This window comes from Haliotis cracherodii, unplaced genomic scaffold (assembly GCF_022045235.1).
Source record: "Haliotis cracherodii isolate W230 unplaced genomic scaffold, xgHalCrac1.p SCAF_13, whole genome shotgun sequence".
Taxonomy (NCBI): domain Eukaryota; kingdom Metazoa; phylum Mollusca; class Gastropoda; order Lepetellida; family Haliotidae; genus Haliotis; species Haliotis cracherodii.
Genome location: NW_027266268.1, coordinates 10,240,098 through 10,262,974, shown reverse-complemented (window position 1 = coordinate 10,262,974; position 22,877 = coordinate 10,240,098). Strand labels below are relative to the sequence as shown.

At 43.7% G+C, this 22,877-nt stretch overlaps 2 protein-coding genes across 5 annotated transcripts; one reads left to right on the top strand and one right to left on the bottom strand.

Annotated features, from left to right (window-relative positions):
* Positions 1–3,140: 3,140 nt before the first annotated feature.
* LOC139458868 (integumentary mucin C.1-like) lies at positions 3,141–12,688 on the bottom strand. Of its 4 annotated transcripts, none has more exons than XM_071240303.1 (8): positions 12,639–12,688; positions 10,641–10,691; positions 9,121–9,203; positions 7,589–7,660; positions 6,710–6,818; positions 5,745–6,014; positions 4,759–4,894; positions 3,141–3,384 (listed from the first exon to the last, which is right to left on the bottom strand). In XM_071240303.1, exons 1-8 carry the CDS (start codon positions 12,658–12,660, stop codon positions 3,204–3,206), a joined length of 924 nt encoding a protein of 307 aa, XP_071096404.1. In that variant the 5' UTR covers positions 12,661–12,688; the 3' UTR covers positions 3,141–3,203. The 4 variants fall into 4 exon arrangements, with proteins under 4 accessions (XP_071096404.1, XP_071096406.1, XP_071096403.1 ...); XM_071240305.1 differs by having other exon boundaries at positions 9,121–9,197; XM_071240302.1 differs by having other exon boundaries at positions 12,578–12,662.
* A 3,725-nt stretch (positions 12,689–16,413) lies between these two features.
* On the top strand, positions 16,414–22,234 carry LOC139459356 (collectin-12-like). The gene is made up of 6 exons (XM_071240820.1): positions 16,414–16,456; positions 17,464–17,691; positions 18,950–19,174; positions 20,194–20,273; positions 21,036–21,132; positions 22,011–22,234. The coding sequence occupies exons 1-6, from the start codon at positions 16,414–16,416 to the stop codon at positions 22,232–22,234; spliced, it is 897 nt and encodes a 298-aa protein (XP_071096921.1).
* Positions 22,235–22,877: the final 643 nt, after the last annotated feature.

Below are 22,877 nucleotides of genomic sequence, written 5' to 3'. Positions count from 1 at the left end.
AGATGTTCACATGCTCAGAGTTTATATTGTCATGTGAATCGTGTTCCACAGAGCTTTTTGATTGTGCTTTTTCTCAATTTTTTTTATTTTGTTTGCATACAAATGGAAATGTTATGATTTTTTGTGTTATGTTTTTTAGCTGATATATTTGTTAAGAGTGTTTCGAAAACATTATGGTTTTGGAGATTTGTTCACTTGGTTTCAATAATCAGGCATCCTTGTCAATTAAAATTGTTGATGATGGAATGACTTTGTTTACAGTTTGTTGAAAGCAATGTTATGTTTTGTTTGTTTATGAACGTATATAATCAATGGATTGCATGTTGATGAGCATTTGAATGCACGTGATAGATAGATCTGTAGAGTTCCCTCCCTTGCAGCTGAACGTGGGCTAGAATTGCTGATGATGTATCAATGTTGGACAGGTGAGTACCAGTACTCCATGTTTTGAGACTGTCAACTCCTTTCTGGTTTTGTTTGTTTGTTTGTTGTTTAACACCGCACTCAGCAATATTGCAGCTATATGACGGCGGTCTGTAAATAATCAAGTCTGGACCAGACAATCCAGTGATTAACATCATGAGCATCGATCCGAGCAATTGGGATCGATGACATGTATCAACCAAGTCAGCGAGCCTGACCACCCGATCCCATTAGTCTACGACAAGCATAGTCGGCCTTTACGACAAGCATAGTCGCCCTTTACGGCAAGCATGGGTTGCTGAAGACCTGTTCTACCACGGAATCTTCACGGGAAAGGAGCGCAGGATTCGGGAGTCTATTTAGAGGCCATTCGGGACTCATCAGTGTGGTGTGCGGGACAACATAAAATCATATAGCGTACGATGATTCAACATCTTAAATGATAGTGTACGTAAAAACAATTTTATTTTTCAATTTTTATTTCAGTAATTTAACTTCAAATCGCACCATTTTATCAATGCTTTTAAGATTTGTGTTAATTAATTACCGTAAATCCGTGAATAAACGCTCTCTTTGAACAGAGGCCGGGTCCAACGACCCTCTGCCTTGAATAAGTGCGGGGTCGTATTTTAGTCTACACAATCTAGTTACGTAAGGCTCTACATTCACCGTGAATCCTACCAATTAATGTTAGGATACATACCGTATACCATATCAGTATGAGGTGCAGAACGTGAGGAAATCAACACAAGTCTTCGATATTAAAATCCCCTTCTGAACAAAAGTAAACACCTGCCTTGCAAAAAGGCAGGGCCTTGGGACCAAGCGGGCGTTTATTCAAAGATTTACGGTACATGCCTCTGCACTTGAACCAACCACAAGTCTTCGCAGTGGAGACACTGAAGCGGCAGTGTTGAGGAGTTCAGGACGAGGTGGTTGTATCGTTTGTATAGTTTCTTGGTTTATACAATCAAACCAAGTTCCAGAGATTCGTTTCCATGGTAACAGTACCAACACGTATATATGGTTATGTTTATGTGTTTTCTGTATTATTGTTTGGCTTGTTTGTTGTTTAACGCCACACTCAGCAATATTCCAGCTTTTTGACGGCGGTCTGTAAATAATCGAGTCTGGACCAGACAATCTAGTGTTTATCATCATAAACATCGATCCACGCAATTTGGATTGATAACATGCATCAACCAAGTCAGCGAGCCTGACCACCCGATCCCATTAGTCGCCTTTTACGGCAAGCATGGGTTTTGAAGACCTATTCTACCCCGGATCTTCACTTGTCGTTTTCTGCATTAAGTAGGTTTGAAACATATTTATTGCTTTTCGTGATTGTTTTCGTTCACGTATCTTTTACATCATTTGTCCATCATTCTAATTTTACTGTTGAAGTAATTCTCATTTGATCATTGCTGTATAAAGGAAACCGAATTTTCCTGCCTTTCTTCTATTTCCTTATGGTCGAAGAAATTTAGGTCCACACGGCATATTCCGTAAAAGAATAATACATCGGGCCGAACCGATAAGGTGCGTCCCCCAAAAGACGTTGAAAGATACACGTTCCATGCCTGGCGCTCGGGATTAAGGACTGGTCGACTCGTTGTCGGCATACCGTGTCCGAGTTGGGTATTCTCGGCAAGGTCTCCCAGGGGGCTAGCAATACACAACAAGCGCACAGAGCAACAGAGACAGCCAGACACATGCACGTTGCTATATATAGTTGTCTAAGGCGCCGCGATTCGCTGTGCAGAGTTGCGTCCCTTGGGCACGCCAGAAACCTATGATTGTGTGTCCGAATCCCGGTTCGCCCCGATTATGTTTCTAGGTTTGTCAGCACCATACCCGTGCTCGTGGGCTTCACCGAAGTGGTAACCGTCTGAGACCTGCATCACTTCGGGCTTTCCTACCACATTAAGCTGACACGCCGTGATATAACTGGAACACTGTTAAAAGTGGCGTTAAACCCAACTCCCTCACGCACTCACGTTGCTATATAAGTGCAATAACCTCGACGTTAGAGCCCCTTTTTACCACCTCTTTAGCCATTACTACTATCATTCTTATGTGGCTGAACCCGTGAAGATCCGGGGTAGAATAGGTCTTCAGCAACCAATGCTTGCCATCACACTTGTAGGAGGCGACTTACGGGATCGGGTGGTCAGGCTCGCTGACTTGGTCGATGCATGTCATCGTGTATCAGTTGCGTGGATCGATGCTCATGATATCAATCACTGGATTGTCTGGTCAAGATTCGATTATTTACAGACCGCCGTCATATAGCTGGAATATTGCGGAGTGCGGCGTTAAAAAGCAAACAAACAAACAAACTTATGTAACCACAAACAGATCATTGCATATTGTGCAGTAATCCCTATATGTTGTTAAAATCCGGGTTAGAATTGGTCTTCAGCAGCCCATGCTTGTCGTAGGAGGCGACTAACGGGATCGGGCGGTCAGTCTCGGTGAGTTGGTTGATGCATGTCACGTGTATCCCAATTGCGTGGATCGATGCTCATCAATCACCGGATTGTCTCGTCCAGACTCGATTATTTACAGCCCGCCGTCATATAGCTGGAATATTGCTGTGTGCGGCGTTAAACAACAAACAAACAAACATCACCACCACCCGAGCCTCATTTAACGGCATGGGGCACAGGGGTCCTAAAATCTACCCCAGACTCTAAAGGGAACATGTAGAATCGATGTAACATTGGTAACAATTTATTGGAACAAAAATATAATCTCTATTCCCATGCAGAATGATCCTCTTAGTCCCGGAAAAGTGTGCCAATAGCAGGAACTATTGGTTTGTTGCAATTGTCTTTGACACAGCAGAAATTACAGGTAAACTCAACCGCTAATGGCTGACCTGGGTTAAAACCCGTGCATTCGCCCCTGTCCGAGGTTTGATGCCACCATTTTGCTCTACACGCCTCCACAGTGGCGCACCTGTAGGATATAAGCAATAAGAACAATTCAGCTGTTGTATTAGGCTGACGCTTCGTTCGTCTCTGAAAATAAATGTTTCATAGAAAAAAGCAACCACTGTTAAATTGAAAAGGAGCCCCACCGAGATGGGAGATTGAGAACGCCGTGACACTCTAGACTTGCTTCATTTAGAGCTTACCCGTGAAGATCCGGGGTAGAATAGATCTTCAGCAACCCATGCTTACCGTAAAAGGCGACTATGTTTGTCGTAAAAGGCGACTAACAGGATCGTGTGGTCAGGCTCGCTGACTTGGTTGATGCATGTCATCGATCCCAGTTGCGTGGATCGATGCTCATGATATCAATCACTGGAATGTCTGGTCCAGACTCGATTATTTACAGACCGCCGTCATATAGCTGGAATATTGCCGAGTGCGGCGTTAAACAACAAACCAACCACAAATCATTTACAGCTACAACATTACAGTAAGGACTGGGCGGAAGGGAAATCGATCTGGTTCAGGAACTGTGAGACAGACTATTGTTGTATCTATGCTTTGCTTCAATGTTTCACAATATTTCTGCCATTTTACGGCGTTTCAGCCTTACGCCAACCTCGTATGTCCAGGGTATCTAAGTTTGGTTATGATAAATACCCTGGACTCGTTCATCACCATAGCTTGCTTGGTTTAGGGTGGGGAAAACACTCGATGTGATGAGACGTATACCACTTTGGTCCCCAGGCGCCGTGGGTATGGTGTTCACAAAGGCGGTGAGATGAAATGGGGTTCAAGATTACTGCGCTTATATGGCGGCGTGCATGCACATGTTTGTTGATATGCAGCGGGCTGTAAATAATCGAGTCTGGACCAGACAATCGAGTGATTGATATCATGAGCATCGATCTACGCAACTGGGATACGATGACATGCATCAACAAAGTCAGCGAGCCTGACCATCCGATCCCGTGCGGGTGTCTGTGTCTGCTTGCATTATCGCACTTATATAGCGACGACGTGCATGCACGTGTTTGTATGTGTGTCTGTCTGTGTGTGTGCCTGTGTCTGTGTTTGCCTGTATTATTGCACTTATATAGCGACGTGCATGCACGTGTGTGTGGCTGCTTGTAATAGTTCGGACTAATGCCGATTTTATACTGGTAGCCCACCTGAGACACCATGCCATAGCTTATTATGATTACCCCATTCAGACACAGTATGATGACGCCGAGCTGACCAGTCCTTGTTTTAGCCCCTTCATGCCGTGCGCCAGGCAGGGTAAAAACAAGTACCATCTTTTAACATCTTTTTGGATAAAACCCACGACCCAGACGCTCTACCCCTACTTCTCTGTTCATAAAGGGCGAAAATCAGGGCCACTGTAGATGATACTCACGATTTTGTAATGGTTTTAGTTGTATCCAGGTGGTTGACCAGTGTGTTCATGCAGTAGGGTGTGGCCCCAGAACACTGAACTGCGGTCTGTACAGGGAACAAGCCGCACATGGGGCCACTACAGGTTTCACACAGTACTGAAACAAGTACACGGATGCAATGGTAATATATAGGACGAGCTTCGTCCCCCCCCCCCCCCCCCACACACACACACCCTTTGTTTTTCATACAGTGGCGTTCATTATCAAGTGACAGCCCCTCCCCAACACACACACACACACACACTCGCTTGCGTGGATAGATGCTCATGATATCAATCACTGGATTTTCTGGCCCAGACTCGATTATTTACAGATCGCCGTCAAAAAGCTGGAATATTGCTGAGCGCGGCGTTAAATAACAAACAAACATCAAATTCGAAAACCCATCCTTACCCGCCCGTTTATACCTCATCTAAATCTGAACAAAAACGTAACTAATTTTCCGTTTCATAAACAAATCCGCGCTGTGTTTTGTCGTAAGAATGTTCAAAGTAGGAAAGCGGCTCTTCTATTCTTATCCTTTCTTAAGATCTCAGCTTTTTCAATCTGTAAAACTTTGAAATGTGATTCAAACCCATCCCTACTCACCCTGCAGCTGCAGGTTTAGAACGTTAACACCCCACCTCTCGCCCTTTGTATCCAGACCCGTGAAGATCCGGGGTAGAATAGGTCTTCAGAACCCATGCTTGCCGTAAAAGGCGACTAACGGGATCGGGTGGTCAGGCTCGCTGACTTGGTGGATGCATGTCATCGATCCAAACTGCGTGGATCGATGCTCGTGATATTAATCACTGGATTGTCTGGTTCAGACTCGACTATTTACAGACCGCCTTCAAAAAGCTGGAATATTGCTGAGTGCGGCGTTAAACAACAAACCAACCAACCAACCAACCCTTTGTATCCGAAACTGATCTTGGTAAGTCTTATTACAATTTATACGTCTTACCTCCTGCTCGTCCTGTCGTTGTTTGGGGCGAAGAGCCGGTTGTGGAAACAATACTGTAGGTGGAAGAGCCGTGTTTCGACGACGTTGCTGACGTCTGTGTTGTTGAGACTTTTGTTGTTTTTGTTGTTCCACTTGTGCTTGTCTGTTGTTTCGGGGACGGTGGTGTTGAAGGAGGTGTTGTGGTGGCTGCAGTAGTTGTGGCCGGTGATGTTGAAGGAGGCGTTGTAGCGGTTGCATTAGTTGTAGCCGGGAAATAATGACCGTACAGTGCTAAAAATAGAAGTTGCCATGCCATCATGTGTTTTTGCCATTGATCATATTATTTGACTTATCACACATATGATCAACATGTTTTGCTGTTTATTGTTTGAAACGCATCAAGCAGTTATCATATTCCCCATGCAAGGGCGTTAACTGATAATAAAGTCCGGGAAACTCAGTTAATTCCCTTGCCTCGGGAAGATGCGCAGCTGTATGTTAGATATATGACGGCGGTCTGTAAATGATCGAGTCTGGATCAGACAATCCAGCGATTGACATCACGAGCGTCGAACTACGCAATTGGGATATGATGACGTGCATCAACCAAGTCAGCGAGCCTGACCAGTCGATCCAGTTAGTCGCCTGTTACGACAAGCATAGTCGCCTTGCCTTTTACGGCAAGCATGGGTTTCCGAGGGCCAATTTTAACCCGGATCTTTACTAGGCGAATGGACCCAGGATCATCATCATAACAGAATGGAATTATCTTCCTGGAATATTTTGCCGACCCCCGTATGAAACATGTTTTCATGTCCCCCATGGCCAGTCCGAAAAAAGAGAACTGTCTTCACACACACGCACACACACACACACCAACACCATGAACCCCTCCTCTTCCATATAATAAATTACTAGTCCCTATAGACCTCTGAGAAACGTTATTGATATATCGTCAGTTCTCGTGCATTCATGATTGTACTCACGTAAGTCACAAATATTTCGGTTACAGTCATTGGAGTCAACACAATTTCCATGACACAAGACGTGAAAGTCACAGAAGTCAAGATCGCCGCGCTTGTGATGGTGACAAAGCTACAATGTAAAGAATGAGTCAGTGAGTGTGTCGGTTTCAGAGTTGCCCTCAATCTCATTAATATCAGATCTTTGTTCTCGCTACCTCGTTCTCAGCGAGCCTGACCACCCGATCCCGTTAGTCGCCTTTTACGACAAGCATAGTCACCTTTTACGGCAAGTATGGATTGCTGAAGACCTATTCTACCCCGGAATCTTCACGGGTCTGTACGATTCGGGCTGTATGGGGTCTGCTTTTGCTACTCCACCTCGGGCAACTGTCATGCCAATATCGGATGCTGTATGACAGTCATTTTAAATGTCCATTTCGTTGAGATGTTGATCTTTTCAATACATTTTACTTCATGCATCTATCTTTTGTGTTTTGTAAACTATTGCGATTTAAAACAATGTGAAAGTTTCTTTGGTCGTCAATTTATTCTGGCCATATCACGAGTGGGACTCTATGAACGGGTTCCATAAATTCTACCCATGTGGGAAGTCAAACTCCAGTCTTAGTTTTTGCTTGTTTTTGTTTGTTGTTTAACGCTGCACACAGCAATATTCCAGCTATTTGACGGTGGTCTGTCACACAATCCAGTGATTGACATCATGAGCATCGATCTACGCATCTGGGATACGATGCCATCACGGAGTCAGCAAGCTTGAACACCCGATCCTGTTAGTCGCCAACATGGGTTGCTGAAGACCAATCAAAACCCCCTCATCGTGGCGTGTCAACGTAATTGTTTGGAAACTGATTTCTGGCAATAGCTTGGAATATTACTAACATGTTTATAAGATCCACAGCCCGCCTTTATCCTCTGGTGATGTGAGTCTCCACGAACCTCCAGATAACATCCCTGTAACGATAAATGTTAACCTGCCTTAAACAACAATTGATGACACTATTTGTAGTTAAACAAATTTGGTATTTTTATCAATTCTTTTCAATTTAATGACAGAACAATTTGACGAACACACAAACCCTCGCAACATTGAAGAAAATCTGTGGTTTAAGTCACATAAATTTTATGTATTTTCGTACTTTACACATGAATGTTTTATTATCATTGGCTAAGACCCATTCTGATATTTTCAATATACCCCGCTAGCATGTAAGTACATTTCTTATGCTCCCCTCGAATTACCCGAACTGTCAGCATTACCTTCGCAACATGCCAACAGCAATTTTGTATCTCGAATTAATTATGTAGACGCCATACTCCGGTACTTGACGATATTTTTTATTAAAATTGATTTGAAGGGAATAACTTTTAAGTTGGTTTTCTGTCGTCGGTTTCTTGGATGAATGTGGAACATATGGATGAATGCCTAACTGTGGTATTCTTACCGATTCAGACCAAAACATTCATGCATGAGACATGCGTTGTTCTCGTGTTCGCGGTCATCCTATGTGAATTGCACGTGCGAAAGGTACAGGGAACACATATCACGTTCACAATGCAACTCCCAATGTTCTCAGGAAAGACTTCCGCCCGTATCTCCCCTCAAAATTTTGTATAGGTATGCATTGCCGCTCAATCCTTTTAGTCATATATATTTTTGAGGGGGATATGGAAGTCTTACCGTTTTAATATTTTAATATCTGGTTTTGCCATCTTCCCGAGGCAAGGACCTCAACTGACTATATATGTACAGTTTCCACCGTAACCGAACTAGGATGGAATTTCGTGGTTATATGGTATTAGTATCTATTACGAGCTATGTCCCTTCTATGTTCCTCCTGTTGACCAATGAAACTCCACTCATATATCACTTGTAGTTGCTTTGAACAAATCTGCGGCGCCCAGTCAAGACGATCTGATCGAGAATCATGATCTCTTACCTCGCAAGCGCACCAAATCACTTTTGCACTTTGATTAAAATCATGAAGAGATTTGGATATATCTGTCGACGCCCAGTTCACGGGACACATGCTTTCCAAATCCTGCAGTCGACCGAAATCTGCACGTTGTTATCCATGTTGTTTCCGAACCGGATGTCGATTTCGTTACGCGAATTTGATTGGACTATGCATAGACTCGCTAGTCCTGCCTAATTATAACACCGGAATTCAAGCCAAGTTCGTCAAGGGTGGAATTGGCCTTAATAGCCAGTTAACTCTCTTGCCTCGGGACGATGAGATGTTTCAAGGGCGGATCCAGCATTTTTAAAAGGCCAAGGTGTTTTGCACGATGGCCAGAATGACAGATCCGTAAACGCAGTAAAATAGTGTAAGGCATCAGTCAATCCAAAACCCTCCGATTGACAAGGCTGACACTGCGAGAAAAGTGACGATTTTTATACGAAACAAACTCACCTCATGACATCCTTCCGCCTCTGTATAACTGCAGTCTGCAAGGTCGCTGACTTCGTCGCAATACAGACAGAAAAATTCTGTAACTATAAAATTTATGTTAGTGGGTTAATGTTGTTTTACGCTACTGTCAGTAACGTTCAAGCATTGTCGTAGTGGCATGTAATCTGGCGCGACGTGCATAGGTAAACGTGTGGGCGACAGCTCGAAGAACGATCCATGTCACCTGGGTACGATGGCACGCAATAAATTAGATTACGGGGTCGAACACATTTTGTCGTTCCCGTGAAGATCCGGGTTAGAGGGGCGGTCGGGTAGCCTAGTGGTTAAAGCGTTCGTTCGTCACGCAGAAGACCCGGGTTCGATTCCCGACATGGGTACAATGTGTGAAGCCCATTTCTGGTGTCCCCCGTCGTGATATTGCTGGAATATTGCTAATATTACAATACTCACTCACTCACTCACTCCAGGTTAGAATTGGTCTTTAGCAACCCATGTTTATCGTGAGAGGCGACTAACGGGATCGGATGGTCATTCTGATGTGGTTGATGCATGTCATCGTATCATCGTAATTGTATAGATCGATGCTCATGATGTCAATCACTGGACTGCCTGGTCATGATTCTCGGTCACAATTCGCTGTGCAGACAACCCATAATTTTCGGTTTGAATCCTATATTCGTACTGATTATGTTTCTAGGTTTGTCAGAGATCTATACCCGTGCCCGTGGGTTTCATCAAAGCGGTGAGTTTTCAGACCTGCATTCCATCGACACCCGTGAAGATCCGGGTTAGAATAGATCTTCAGCAACCCAATGATTGTCGTAAGAGACGCCGAACGAGATCGGGTGGTCAGGTTCGTTTGAAGCATATCATTGTATCCCAATTGCGCAGATTGATGCTCATGATATCAAGCAATGGATTGTCTGATCCAGCCTTGATTATTTACAGACCGCCGTTATGTAGCTGGAGTATTGCTGAGTGCGGCGTTAAACAACAGACAAAAGCAGTACGTCGAGATTTCATCCCACATCACGCTGATATGCCGTATTTTTTAACTGAAATGCTCTTCAAAGCGATGTTAAAATAAATCCATTCACTCACTCAAAATCCGCTATACTGAATAGCTCCTGACATCGCTGTATATGGACACATGGAGTCCATATTTTTAAGGGGTGGGTCTGTAGTCTGGTTGTTAAAGGGTTCGCTCGTCATGCCAGAGCTTCGATTGTTCATGTTGTTGGTACAGTGTTTGCAAATTTTGGTATCCTCGCCTTAAAAATAATATTTACAAACTATACACCCATACACGCCCACTCACTCCCTTAACTTTGTGTAGGGGAAGAGGGTAGCTTAGTATAAAAGGCGTTCACTCGTCACCTCGAAGCCCGAGGTTGAATTCTCCAAAAAGGTACAACGTGTGAAGCCAATTTTTGGTGTCCCCCCGCCGTGATAATGCTGGAATGTTGCACAAAGCGGCATAAAGTCCTCACCCACTCACATATGTTTCACATGACCCATACCTGGCATTATGAGACTGCTACATAGCGGTACAACCAGAATTAGGGCGATTCCTGAAAATAAACCAAATGCGATTGTATTGAACATGTTTCTCAATCTAAGGAATGGACTGGTACTTGATAGGCATTTGGACGTTGAAAGAACATGGAGAGACGAAAAAACAACAATTCATTTATATTAAGTAAAAACCTATTGATGTGGACAATAGCTGTAACTAGTGAAATATGAAAGAGTGTTTAAGAAGAACACTCTTATAGCCCCAAAATATTAATTCTAGACACTCTATTATATTTATCTATTAATTTGGACGTAATTCTCCACATACAGGATGTTCGAGTCTTAAGTATTTTAAGATAAGCAAGTTTATAATTTTAGTCAAATTTGAAGCAATTTGTTAACACTGGGGACCAATTCTAACCCGGAGTCCCAACAAAGCGCGTATTATATACTAATCATATATATACTCAGTTGTGTATACTCAAACACCCCGTGGTGATCTTAGGGCAAAACAGATAATGTCATTCGATGTATCAAGAGTCGACAAATGAGAATTGGATTGTTACAATACACGTCCTGGTTGACTGTGTGCCTCTTCCCGAGGCAAGGGCATTAACTGACTGTGACAGTCCAGTTTCAACCCTTGCCGAACTAGGCCGGAAGTATGGAGTTATATTTTGGCTGGACTAACGAGTCTATGTACAATCAAACTCGCGTTACGAAATCGACATCCGGTTCGTAAACAACATGGCGACTGCTGTGCAGATTTCGGTTGATCGCAGGATTTGCAAAGCATGTGTACCGTCAACTTAGCGTCAACAGACATTTTCCAAATCTTTTCATGTTTATAATTAAAGTGCTCACGTAATATGATGCACTTAGCGAACAAAGACCCGTGAATATAAATCTTGATTATCGATCAAATCGTCTTGACTGGGCGCCGCGGTTTTGCTTAAAGGAACTGGAAGTGATATGAGAGGTGGAGTTTGATTGGTCCACAGGAGGGACACAGAAAGGACTTAACTCGTAACAGCCACAGGTCGCGCTACGACTATGCCCAGAAATCCCGGCCTAGTTCGGCAAGGGTGGAGACTGGGCTTCCTTGCCTCGGGAAGACTCACATCACCAGCGGATAATGGCGGACTGTTTGTGATGACTCTCTTACAATCAACCAGTGTGATTGCGTCTGTGTCATTAAACTATGGCCGTGATCTCCATGCAGCTGAATAGCACAAGAGAGTGTTCGGCCCTGATGACCCCGTGAAGATCCGGGTTATCATTGATCTTCAGCATCCCATGTTTGTCATGTTAGGCGACTAACGGATTCGGGTGGCCAGGTTCACTGACTTGGTTGATACATAGCATCGTATTACAGTTGTGTATGTCAATCACCGGATTGTCTGGTCCAGACACGATTATTTACTCACCGCCGTCATATTACTGGAATGATTCTGAGTGCGGCGTTAAACAATAAGCAAACAATCAAACAAATAAATAATGAAGAACACGGTGACTTTCTGTAATCGCTGTTCTTTCCAACAATTGTTCCAAAACTGCAAAAGTCTCTCATCAGTCAGTGGAGCAGTGTGGCCCAGTGGTAAAAGCGTTCGCTCGTCACGCCGAAGCCGTTCGGTTCCACACATGGTACAATACGTGAAATCCATTTCTGGAGTCCCCTGCCAGGATCTTACTGCAATATTTCTAATAGCTTCGTAAAACCATACTCACCCACTCATTCATTTGTCACCTTAAATCTATATGTGGCCTTTCAAGATTTGATTTCTGCAATGCAGGTTGTTATGTCGTAATGGATGCTCGTTGTGAACATGAACCGGAACAAACGGGTTGACCAGACATCAAGGGTGCCTCAACAATTCTGCGACAACACAGGTACCAATCTGAACGTTTTCGATGCTATTAAAGCAAATATAAGTATACATACCAAGGAACATGTGGCTACATCTACCCATCTTTAGATAAATGTTAAAAATGAAAGATCATACCAGTAATGTGTATTTCGGTCATCAGTGGGTCTTATCTACCATGAAAATAATCATAGACTTGTCACGTGCCAAATTTCACTTGTGCTTATGTACGTCTACGTGAGGCTTAACCTCCACTCACTCGTGTGTACATGCACCTACGTGAGGCTTAACCTCCACCCACTCGTGTGAACATGCACCTACGTGAGGCTTAACCTCCAGCCAGTCGTGTGTACATGCACCTACGTGAGGCTAAACCTCCACCCAGTCGTGTGTACATGCACCTACGTGAGGCTAAACCTCCACCCAGTCGTGTGTACATGCACCTACGTGAGGCTTAACCTCCACCCACTCGTGTGTACATGTACCTACGTGAGGCTAAACCTCCACCCAGTCGTGTGTACATGCACCTACGTGAGGCTAAACCTCCACTACCTCGTGTGTACATGCACCTACGTGAGGCTAAACCTCCACCCACTCGTGTGTACATACACCTACGTGAGGCTAAACCTCCGCTACCTCGTGTTTACACACATCTACGTGAGATTAAACCTCCACTACCTCGTGTTTACACACATCTACGTGAGATTAAACCTCCACTACCTCGTGTTTACACACATCTACGTGAGATTAAACCTCCACTACCTCGTGTTTACACACACCATCGTGAGGTTAAACCTCCACCCACTCGTGTTTACACACACCATCGTGAGGTTAAACCTCCACCCACTCGTGTTTACACACACCATCGTGAGGTTAAACCTCCACTACCTCGTGTTTACACACACCATCGTGAGGTTGAACCTCCACCCACTCGTGTTTACACACACCATCGTGAGGTTGAACCTCCACTACCTCGTACACAACATCGTGAGGTTAAACCTCCACTACCTCGTGTTTACACACACCATCGTGAGGTTAAACCTCCACTACCTCGTGTTTACACACCATCGTGAGGTTAGACTTCCACTACCTCGTGTTTACACACACCATCGTGAGGTTAAACCTCCACTACCTCGTGTTTACACACACCATCGTGAGGTTAAACCTCCACTACCTCGTGTTTACACACGCCGTCGTGAGGTTAGACTTCCACCAAACCCTGTTTATCTCGTCCGTAGCCCCAAGTATTGACAAATAGAAAAACACCCAGCCATCAACGACTTTAATCAGAGGCTCTCATGTTTTTGGTGGGGACAAAAACTTCAAATGTGTTCTTTTCTCAGGGAGAACAGATATTTGTTATCTGAATTATTTTTAGACGCGTCAATGGTGACCTCGGAAAAGGCCATTTTCTCTTTTCTGCCTCACCCGTGAGAAAATAGATTGTATCAGGTCATGAGATGAGATAAAAGCGTTGTTTGGGAAGAAAATTAAGACCAATCCTGTTATCTATTGTGTACTTTCTACATGATATTAGAGAGAAATATTAGAGAATATATCGTTATGTTTCTAAAACGACGTAAATCTGTATCCTAAACATTCGCTCACTAACAAAACTGATGTTATCACGGACGTCTGCTGGTATTGAGATATCAAGGCCGCAGCTGTAATGTAGGAGTTGAGATATCAAGGCAGTACCTGCAATATCGGAGATGAGATATCAAGGCAGTGGCTGTAATATAGGAGTTGAGATATCAAGGCAGTGGCTGTAACGTTGGTGCTGAAAATATCAAGGCAGTAGCTGCAATTTTGATATTGAAAATATCAAGGCAGTAGCTGCAATATTGATATGGAAAATATCAAGACAGTAGCTGCAATATTGATATTGAAAATATCAAGGCAGTAACTGTAATATTGGTATTGAAAATATCAAGGCAGTAACTGTAATATTGGTATTGAAAATATCAAGACAGTAGTTGTAATATTGGTACTGAAAATATCAAGGCAGTAGCTGCAATACTGATATTGAAAATATCAAGGCAGTAACTATTATATTGGTATTGAAAATATCAAGGCAGTACCTGCAGTATTGGTACTGAAAATATCAAGGCAGTATCTGTAATATTGGTACTGAAAATATCAAGACAGTAGATGTAATATTGGTATTGATAATATCAAGGCAGTAGCTGCAATATTGGCATTGAAAATATCAAGGCAGTAGCTGTAATATTGGTATTGAACATTTCAAGGCAGTAGCTGTGAAATTGGTATTGAACACATCAAGGCAGTGGCTGTAATGTTGGTATTGAACATATGAAGGCAGTAACTGTAATATTGTTATGGAAATATCAAGGCAGTAGCTGTAAGATTGGTATTGAAAATATCAAGGCAGTAGCTGCAATATTGGCATCGAAAATATCAAGGCAGTAGCTGTAATATTGGCATCGAAAATATCAAGGCAGTAGCTGTAATATTGGCATCGAAAATATCAAGGCAGTAAGCGTAAAGCAGACATTGAAGATGTATTAGTATTGAGAATATTCAGGCAATAACTTTCTTACTGCTTGTACTGGGAATATTCAGTTTGTTTTATCGACGGCCTGAGTCAGTGTTCATGCTACAACATCTGGTTTGCCTGGGGCAGACTCAACTATTCACAGGACAGACCGCCGTGATAAAACTGCAGCACAAAACAACATCCACTCACTCACTCACTCATTCACTCACTCACGCTCCCACGCGCTCACTCACTCACTCATCCTATCACTCGCTCACTCACTCACTCACTCACTCACTCACTCACTCACTCACGCACTCACTCACTCATCCTATCACTCACTCAGCTACTCACTCAAGCACGCACGCACTCACTCACTCACTCAAGCACGCACGCACGCACTCACGCACGCACGCACGCACGCACTCACTCACCATGTAACTCACTCACTCACTCACGCACCCACTCACTCACACTGTCACTCACTCACTCACCCTGTCACTCACTCACTCAGTTTTAAGAACATATACATTCATTTCAACCTATTCGACACCTAAGTCTCTCACCAATGAGATTCCAGGAGGTGGCACGGAGTAGCAACTGTCAGTAACGGAGTAACCATACATTCACTGACCATACGTCAGTCCACACAGAGAAACCCCGTTAATCCGGACGCTCGTGTTCCCAGTGAAATCGTACGGATTAAAAAATGTCAAGTATAAATAGAATCATGGTTATGGAGTGTTGTTTTCAATTCGTTTGTTTGTTGTTTAACACAACACTCAGCAATATTCCCGCAATATGACGGCGGTCTGTAAAGCATCGAGTCTGTAACCGGACAAGCCAGTGATTGACATCATGAGCACCGATCGACACAATTTGGATACGATGATATGCAAGTCACACGAGCCTGACCACCCGTTCCCGTTCGTTGTCTCTAAGGACAAACATGGGTTGCTGAAGACCAATTCTTAACCCACATCTTCACGGGGCTGGAGTACTGTCTCTTTGTCCCTTCGTGTACACGTAACCCGTCCAAGCAGTGAAATGGAGAGTCCGGATTTTAGGGGTCCGGAAGAACGAGGTTTCACTGTACATGTTATGCATGTAGCATATACAATCGGAGATTAATATTTGACTGTAATGCCTCGTCTGTGATAATTTATCAACAGGTGCGCACTCAATTCATCAGCGACATATTGCAATAGGTATCTAACAATACAATCACCAATTAGCGCAGGTAAAACGAGCGGAGGTTCGCACCTTTACAGGCAGATAAACTCACAGCATCAAGATGGCCGCGATGGTGCCAAATGAACGTTGCGGGAGTGTGACAGCCCTCGGCGTATGTCGTCGCCTGCAGGGTATAAGACAGGGTAGGATTTTAACGATGTCACAAGCATCACTGCCTGGACCATGATATTCTTCATCGCAGTAGCAGCCTTTTGTATAGTTGGAGGTATGTATTTCTATCCATGGCCACAAATTGAGGCCAAGCAGGGTCCCGTTTCACAAAGAGGTTTAAGCGTTACGCGTGGTGAGGTGGTTATTGCACGAGTATATGGCGCCCGTGCGTGGCTGTGTGTACTTGTCCAGACTAGCCAGACAAGGATACCCCACTCAAACACAATATACTGACTCCGAGCCGACCAGTCCTTCTTGTTTTAGCCCCTTAATGCCGAGGGCCAGGGTGAGGTTGTACAAAGAGATCTTAGCGCTAAGGTGATCGTAACTCGCGTACCATAACACAGACTTACGACAGTCGTAGCGCTAAGGTTGTATTGTACAACGGCACCCAGGTGGGTAACAGCAAGTACTAGCTTTGACGGCCGGGGATCGAACTACCAATCAGGCAGACGCGCTATCCACTACACCATGGACGGATTCTCAAAGCATTACGACAGCCGCAGGTCAATGTATCTGTTTAACAAGAGTTTATTTCTCTACCGTGTTTTATTCATTAACACTGGTCACTTGTGCCTAAAAGACACAAAAGAACAGTTTTCACTTGTTTTTTCAATGTTAGGATCCCCTAAGATCGTTCGTGAAACGGGCCCTGAAACTGTTCAACCTCTCACAACCTTCTTGCAACAAAGCAAGGTAGTATGCGGTGAGCCCCAATTGGCAGAGTCGCTTTCATCAGACAAGCCCGACTCCTACGATCATTGGTTAAGGTTAAGGCACCGCAATTGGCTGTGCAGAGTTGTGCCCCTTGGGCACGCAAGCACCCAAAGATCGCGGGTTCGAATCGTGGTTCACCCCGGTTATGTTTCTAGGTTTGTCAGCACCATATCCATGCTCGTGGCTTTCACCAGAGTGGTAAACTGACATGCTGTGATATAACAGAAATACTGTTCAAGGCGGTCAAATTCAACACACTCACTCCGCCCTGATAATGCAAGAAAAGTGCTGTATGTGGCGTACAACCTATCTTACCCATTAAGAAATATTTGCCATGATTTCCAGGAAGCTCCGCTACAAACCTTGCCCTGAACAGGTCAGTGACCCAGAGCAGCTATTGGTCATTCTTCAATGGAACTCTTGCTGTTGATGGAGACACAAACGGCAACTTTGATGAGGGGAAATCTTGTTTCCTCTCCTCTGACGACGACGATGAACCCTGGTGGATGGTGGACCTTGGTCAAGCGTTCCCTGTCGCATCAGTGACCATCTACAACAGAGCCGACTGCTGTGGTAAGCGTTAGTGGCGATGTCTGGAACAGTCGAGCATAGCGATTATTACACCTATGACCTATATATATGACAGCCAATGTGTAAAATCAGCCAATGTGTAAAAATACTGACATGTTAACTTAGGCATTTCACAAAACGCCGACATATTTTAGTCGTATTTTACCATTCGCCTATGGTCTGAACCAATTCTATACCAGACTATACTAAGACAACCCTCCACTCCCCAAAGGGTCGATGTTATAGGCTGGTTGTTAAAGCGTTAGCTCGTCACGCGGAAGGTACGGTGACCCATAAGGGACATGGAGTCTGTTTATCAATATTTTGATATTTCACTTACCGTTATCGTAACCTTTTGCAAATGAACACGATTTGTCATACAAATATGTGATAAATCATGTATAAAGAAGATACTGAATAGCTGAAAAGTGAAGCGAAAATGTCAAAAACTAAAATGAAAATGTCAAAATCAAAAAACGAAAATGTCAAAAACGAAAGCGAAAATGTCAAAAACTAAAATGAAAATGCAGAAAACTATTTCCACCGCGGTGATAATATTTCTACCCCGGTGTTGTTTTTGACATTTTCGCTTTTGTTTTTGACCTTTTCGTTTTTGTTTCTGACATTTTCATTTTAGTTTTTAACATTTTCGCTTCACATTTCAGCGATTCAATAGCTACTTGAAAGTACATTTTCCATGGTTTCGGTTGTATTTATACATGATTTATCACATATTTGTATGACAAATTGTGTTAATTTGCAAAAGGTTACGATGAAAGTAAGTGAAATATCAAAATATTGACTCCATGTCCCTTATGGGCCACCGTAGGAAGGCCTTGGTTCAACTCCCAACATGCGTGAATTCTTTGGAGCCCATTTCATGTGTTCCTCACAGGGACATTGGTGGAATAGTGTTAAAAGCTTAATAAAATCACACTCACTCTCCGGTTAGGCTTGACACTATATGTCCAGTACATTTATGATGTCTGCATTGATAGGAGGTAAAGCTACTCAGAATTGATTTCTTTATCCTTAATCCTCAGTGAAAGAATTATTGCATTTACATATCCCTTATGTTTTTTTCAAATCTTATCATAATTTATAAAGATATGTTTTGTGCCAAAACACCTCGAAGTCTATACTCAATTTGGATGTTTTTAGCGTTAGTTATACAGCAAAAGAAAAGCAAAGGTTTGCAAGTAGTGATACTGTTTTACAAGGTCAATTCAACGTCATCATAATATCTGTTCATTCTGTTAAGGGTCAAGGTTAAATAATCTGGCGATCCGAGTATACTCTGAGAATCCCGGAAATGACCCCTCCACTGAAGGTCAGCTGTGCGGCGAGGTCACCGAACCTCAACCAAATGGCGCTGTGAAGGTCATCAACTGCCCAGCGGGGGTTAAAGGCCGGTTCGTCCGCATTGTCAAGGACGGTGGACTATTGAGCTTCTGTGAGGTCACAGTTGAAGCCAAGGAGCCCAGAGGTAAGGCAGAAACGTTGGATATGTTGATGGTAAGGGATAGAAGATGCAGATCTATTGATCAAGGAGATGCCGAGCTGAGCACGCCCATTATCACCTACTGGTCGAAGAAGGATATAGCCTGGTGGTCAGGCCCTGTGGCTCGATGCATTTCAACGTGGCGTGGATAGTTGCTCATCATTTCAGTCACTGGTTTTCCTGTTCCAGACGTGATTATTTACAGGTCGCCGTGCTAAGTCTACAGTAGTGATGACAATATCCGGGGGAAGACAACAGTATACCATAGGGTGATCTATTATGTGTAGAGTGAAACCTGGGGTATCCGGGACAGAATGGGTAGGCGTCACGTGGTCCTGTGCACAGCGCACAGGTCACAAATCAGGTGAAGTTAAGCAACGTCGGTCGCGGAGAGTAGGTGGATTGGTGACCGCGTACGGCAGCTTGACTCCTGAGTGTGTTGAGCTTCGATCCTGCCCCACAGATGCACATGTGACCCGTGAAGATCCGGGGTAGAATAGGTCCTCAGCAACCTATGCTTGTCGTAAAAGGCGATTATGCTTGTCGTAAGAGACGATTGGGTGATCAGGTTCGCAATTGCGTGGATCGATGCTCATGTCAATCACTGGATTGTCTGGTCCAGATTCGATAATTTACAGACCGCCGTCATATTGCGGAATGCGGCGTTAAATAAGAAACAAACAGAAGCACATGTGGTGTCTCCTTAGGCAAGTGACTTTGCTCGAAATGTACTACCTCTGTTCACCCAGCATTGAATGGGTAATGTGGCAGGTTAACTTCAATAGCTTGTATACTTCCCAGGGAGCTGAGAACGAGAAACAAGTTCACACTGATCTACTGACCGGGATAACAATGCTAGGGCTTTGAGCATGCACCTTGTGTATTGAGTACAGTGCAATATAAGTATACACATTATGAATAGATCTCCACCCCTCCATGTTGAAGGGGTTGATTGTGGCATTACAACAAACAAACAAACAAACTACCCTCACTTCATGTTGCAGTGTGTCCAAGGGGGTTCAACAATGTTGAAGATCGGTGCCTGGCTTTCTCCACCACCTATGCTACTTTCGCGGAGGCTATCGTAAGTTATCCACGACCAGGGCTGGAAATAAATGACCAGGTTACAATTACACGGATCATAAAAGTAAATTAATAACCATGTTTGTTGCATCCTCAATATTCCAGTGCATAATATCGCCATTATTTAATGTCCATTTCGCTACCGCAACCGATCCGTCCAATCAATAGGATGGAGTTACTGATAGGATAAGGAGGCATGAAGCGGGTGGCGTCACTCGCTTCTAAAATGAGGCTATGGAAGCGAATAGGTCCGGGTAGGCTAACGTTGAGTCTGTGAAAATATATATAATTTTGAACCAAGTAACTACTTTTAAATTGAAAGGAGCCCCAGTGAGACGGGATACAGAGACCTGATGAAATCTAGACTTGCTTCATTTAAGGTTATTGCATTGCTGTAAGGGCTGGGCGGTAGGGGAAACAATAGGGTTGAGGGACTGTGGGACAGACTAAGATCCAGGGTACTTATCACCATTGAATGGAAATATTAAATACTAGACAAACAATTATTATATTGATGTTGGGTATTATTTAAGTGGAAAAGACCCGCACAAAAAAACCAAAACGTAGGGTTAGACACGGAATTGGAGACCGAGAAGTACAAGGCCCGACAAGGCCGTATGCAATCACGGTTGAATGAGGAACGTAGTGTAAACAAACACGTGAGGCATTGACAAAACATACCATGGTCCAATGATGGTGTCTGACTCATCATAAATACCATTCATCATAAATACCACCTTCACTCACTCACTCACTGTTTTAGACCTACTGCGAGATGCTGGACTCCCACCTCCTTATGATCAAGACTGTGGACTTCGACAACGCCATCGCAGCCTACATCGCCGGCAACGGACTGGGCGGTAAACACATGAAATAATTCGTTCAAAAAAGTTACAAATTCAATTTTGGCATAAACAGTTTGGGACTTCAAATTTATGGAACTCGGTGCAGAGGCACAATTGTTGTTAGTTATGGTTCGTACCCGTGAAGATCCGGGCTAGATTTGGAAGTCAGCAACCCTTGCTTGTCGTAAGGGACGACTAACGGGATCGGGTGGTGGTGAGTCTCAATGACTGGCAATTGCTTGCTGCATATCAAAATATCCCAATTGCGTAGATCGATGTTCCTGTTGTCAATCACTGGAATGTCTGGTCTAGACTCGAATAATTACAGACCGCCGTCTAGCTGGAATAGTGCTTAGTGCGGCGTTAACCAAAGAACAAACAAAAACGGGGTAGAATAGGTCTTCAGCAACCCATGCTTGCCGTAAAAGGCGACTATGCTTGTTGACTAACGGGATCGAGTGGTCAAGTTCGGTGACTTGGTTGAAGCATGTCATCGTATCCCAATTGCGTGGATCCATGCTCATGATGTCAACCACTGGATAGTGTGGTCCAGACTCGATATTTCCAGACCGCCGTCATATAGCTGGACTATTGCTGAGTGCAGCGTTAAACCCAAAAGACATCCACTACCTCTATGAACAACTGGACGGGCGTTTAAAAGAAAGTCAAAGCAAATTATATTTATGAAAATGAACAATCAAAATATGAACATGCACTTGAACAAATTTCTCGCAGCTTTCATCAAAGGAGTAAAGGTTTGATACCCTCATTAATTCCGGTTTTCCTCCCACATTAACGGTGATATAAATGAAATACTGTTCAAAGCGGCGTAAAACCCAACTCAACGTTTATTTGTTATTTAATACCTCATCTATAACGCCACTCACTTTCAGGCCACAACTACTACGTTGGTGCCAGCGACATGGAGGACGACAATGTGTACCACTGGGTTGACGGCAGCTTGGTTGTATCCCCGTGGCACCCAGCCGGTCCCAGCGCCACTCTGCTCCCGGGACAGACTCAGGAGTCTGGGTGTGGCTACCTCAACACCACCAGCACATACACGTGGGAAGCAATGCCTTGCAGCGAGCCTAACTTCTTTATCTGTCAACAGTGATCTGTGGAAAATGTGTACACTGTCGCGGACTTAACATATATCGTGCGCAAAGGTGAATTTCATGCCCCACCTGTGTACACCTGTGTATGAAAATCTGTTTGCTGTTTAATAAATTCATCCGCTGAAAACATTGTCTTTGGTTTCATGTTGGAGTCCTTGCGATACAATTACGGCGTGTCCGCTTAGAGGTAGCTATCGAGTGTTCATTCCAAGCGCTGCTTTTTCCAAATGCATGGCTTACTTCACCGTGCTCTACTTCAATGGGCTTTGCTTGTGTCGTTTGCAGAAAGTTAATTCCACTGGAACATATTTATGTCACGTGTAATGTTAGGTCTCCCAGCCTATGCGTATCGATGGATGGTTTCCAACTCTGACACTTATAGCCCCTTAACTGGGTCGTATTTCGGATCCAAAATCACAACCAGAAAGACCTTTGAGGTTCGTGACGAATTAGGCTTGATTCACACGATGACCGTTACTTTAGTGCGATGCGTAGTGAAGTTCGATTTCTTAAACACACTATATGCGAAGTTGCATTATGAAATATTAAGGAGGATGTAATTTTTAAATTAACAGAAAAAAACAAATGCAATTTATAAATGTTAAAAAAGGAAATACGTATTTCCCGGATGGAACTCAACCC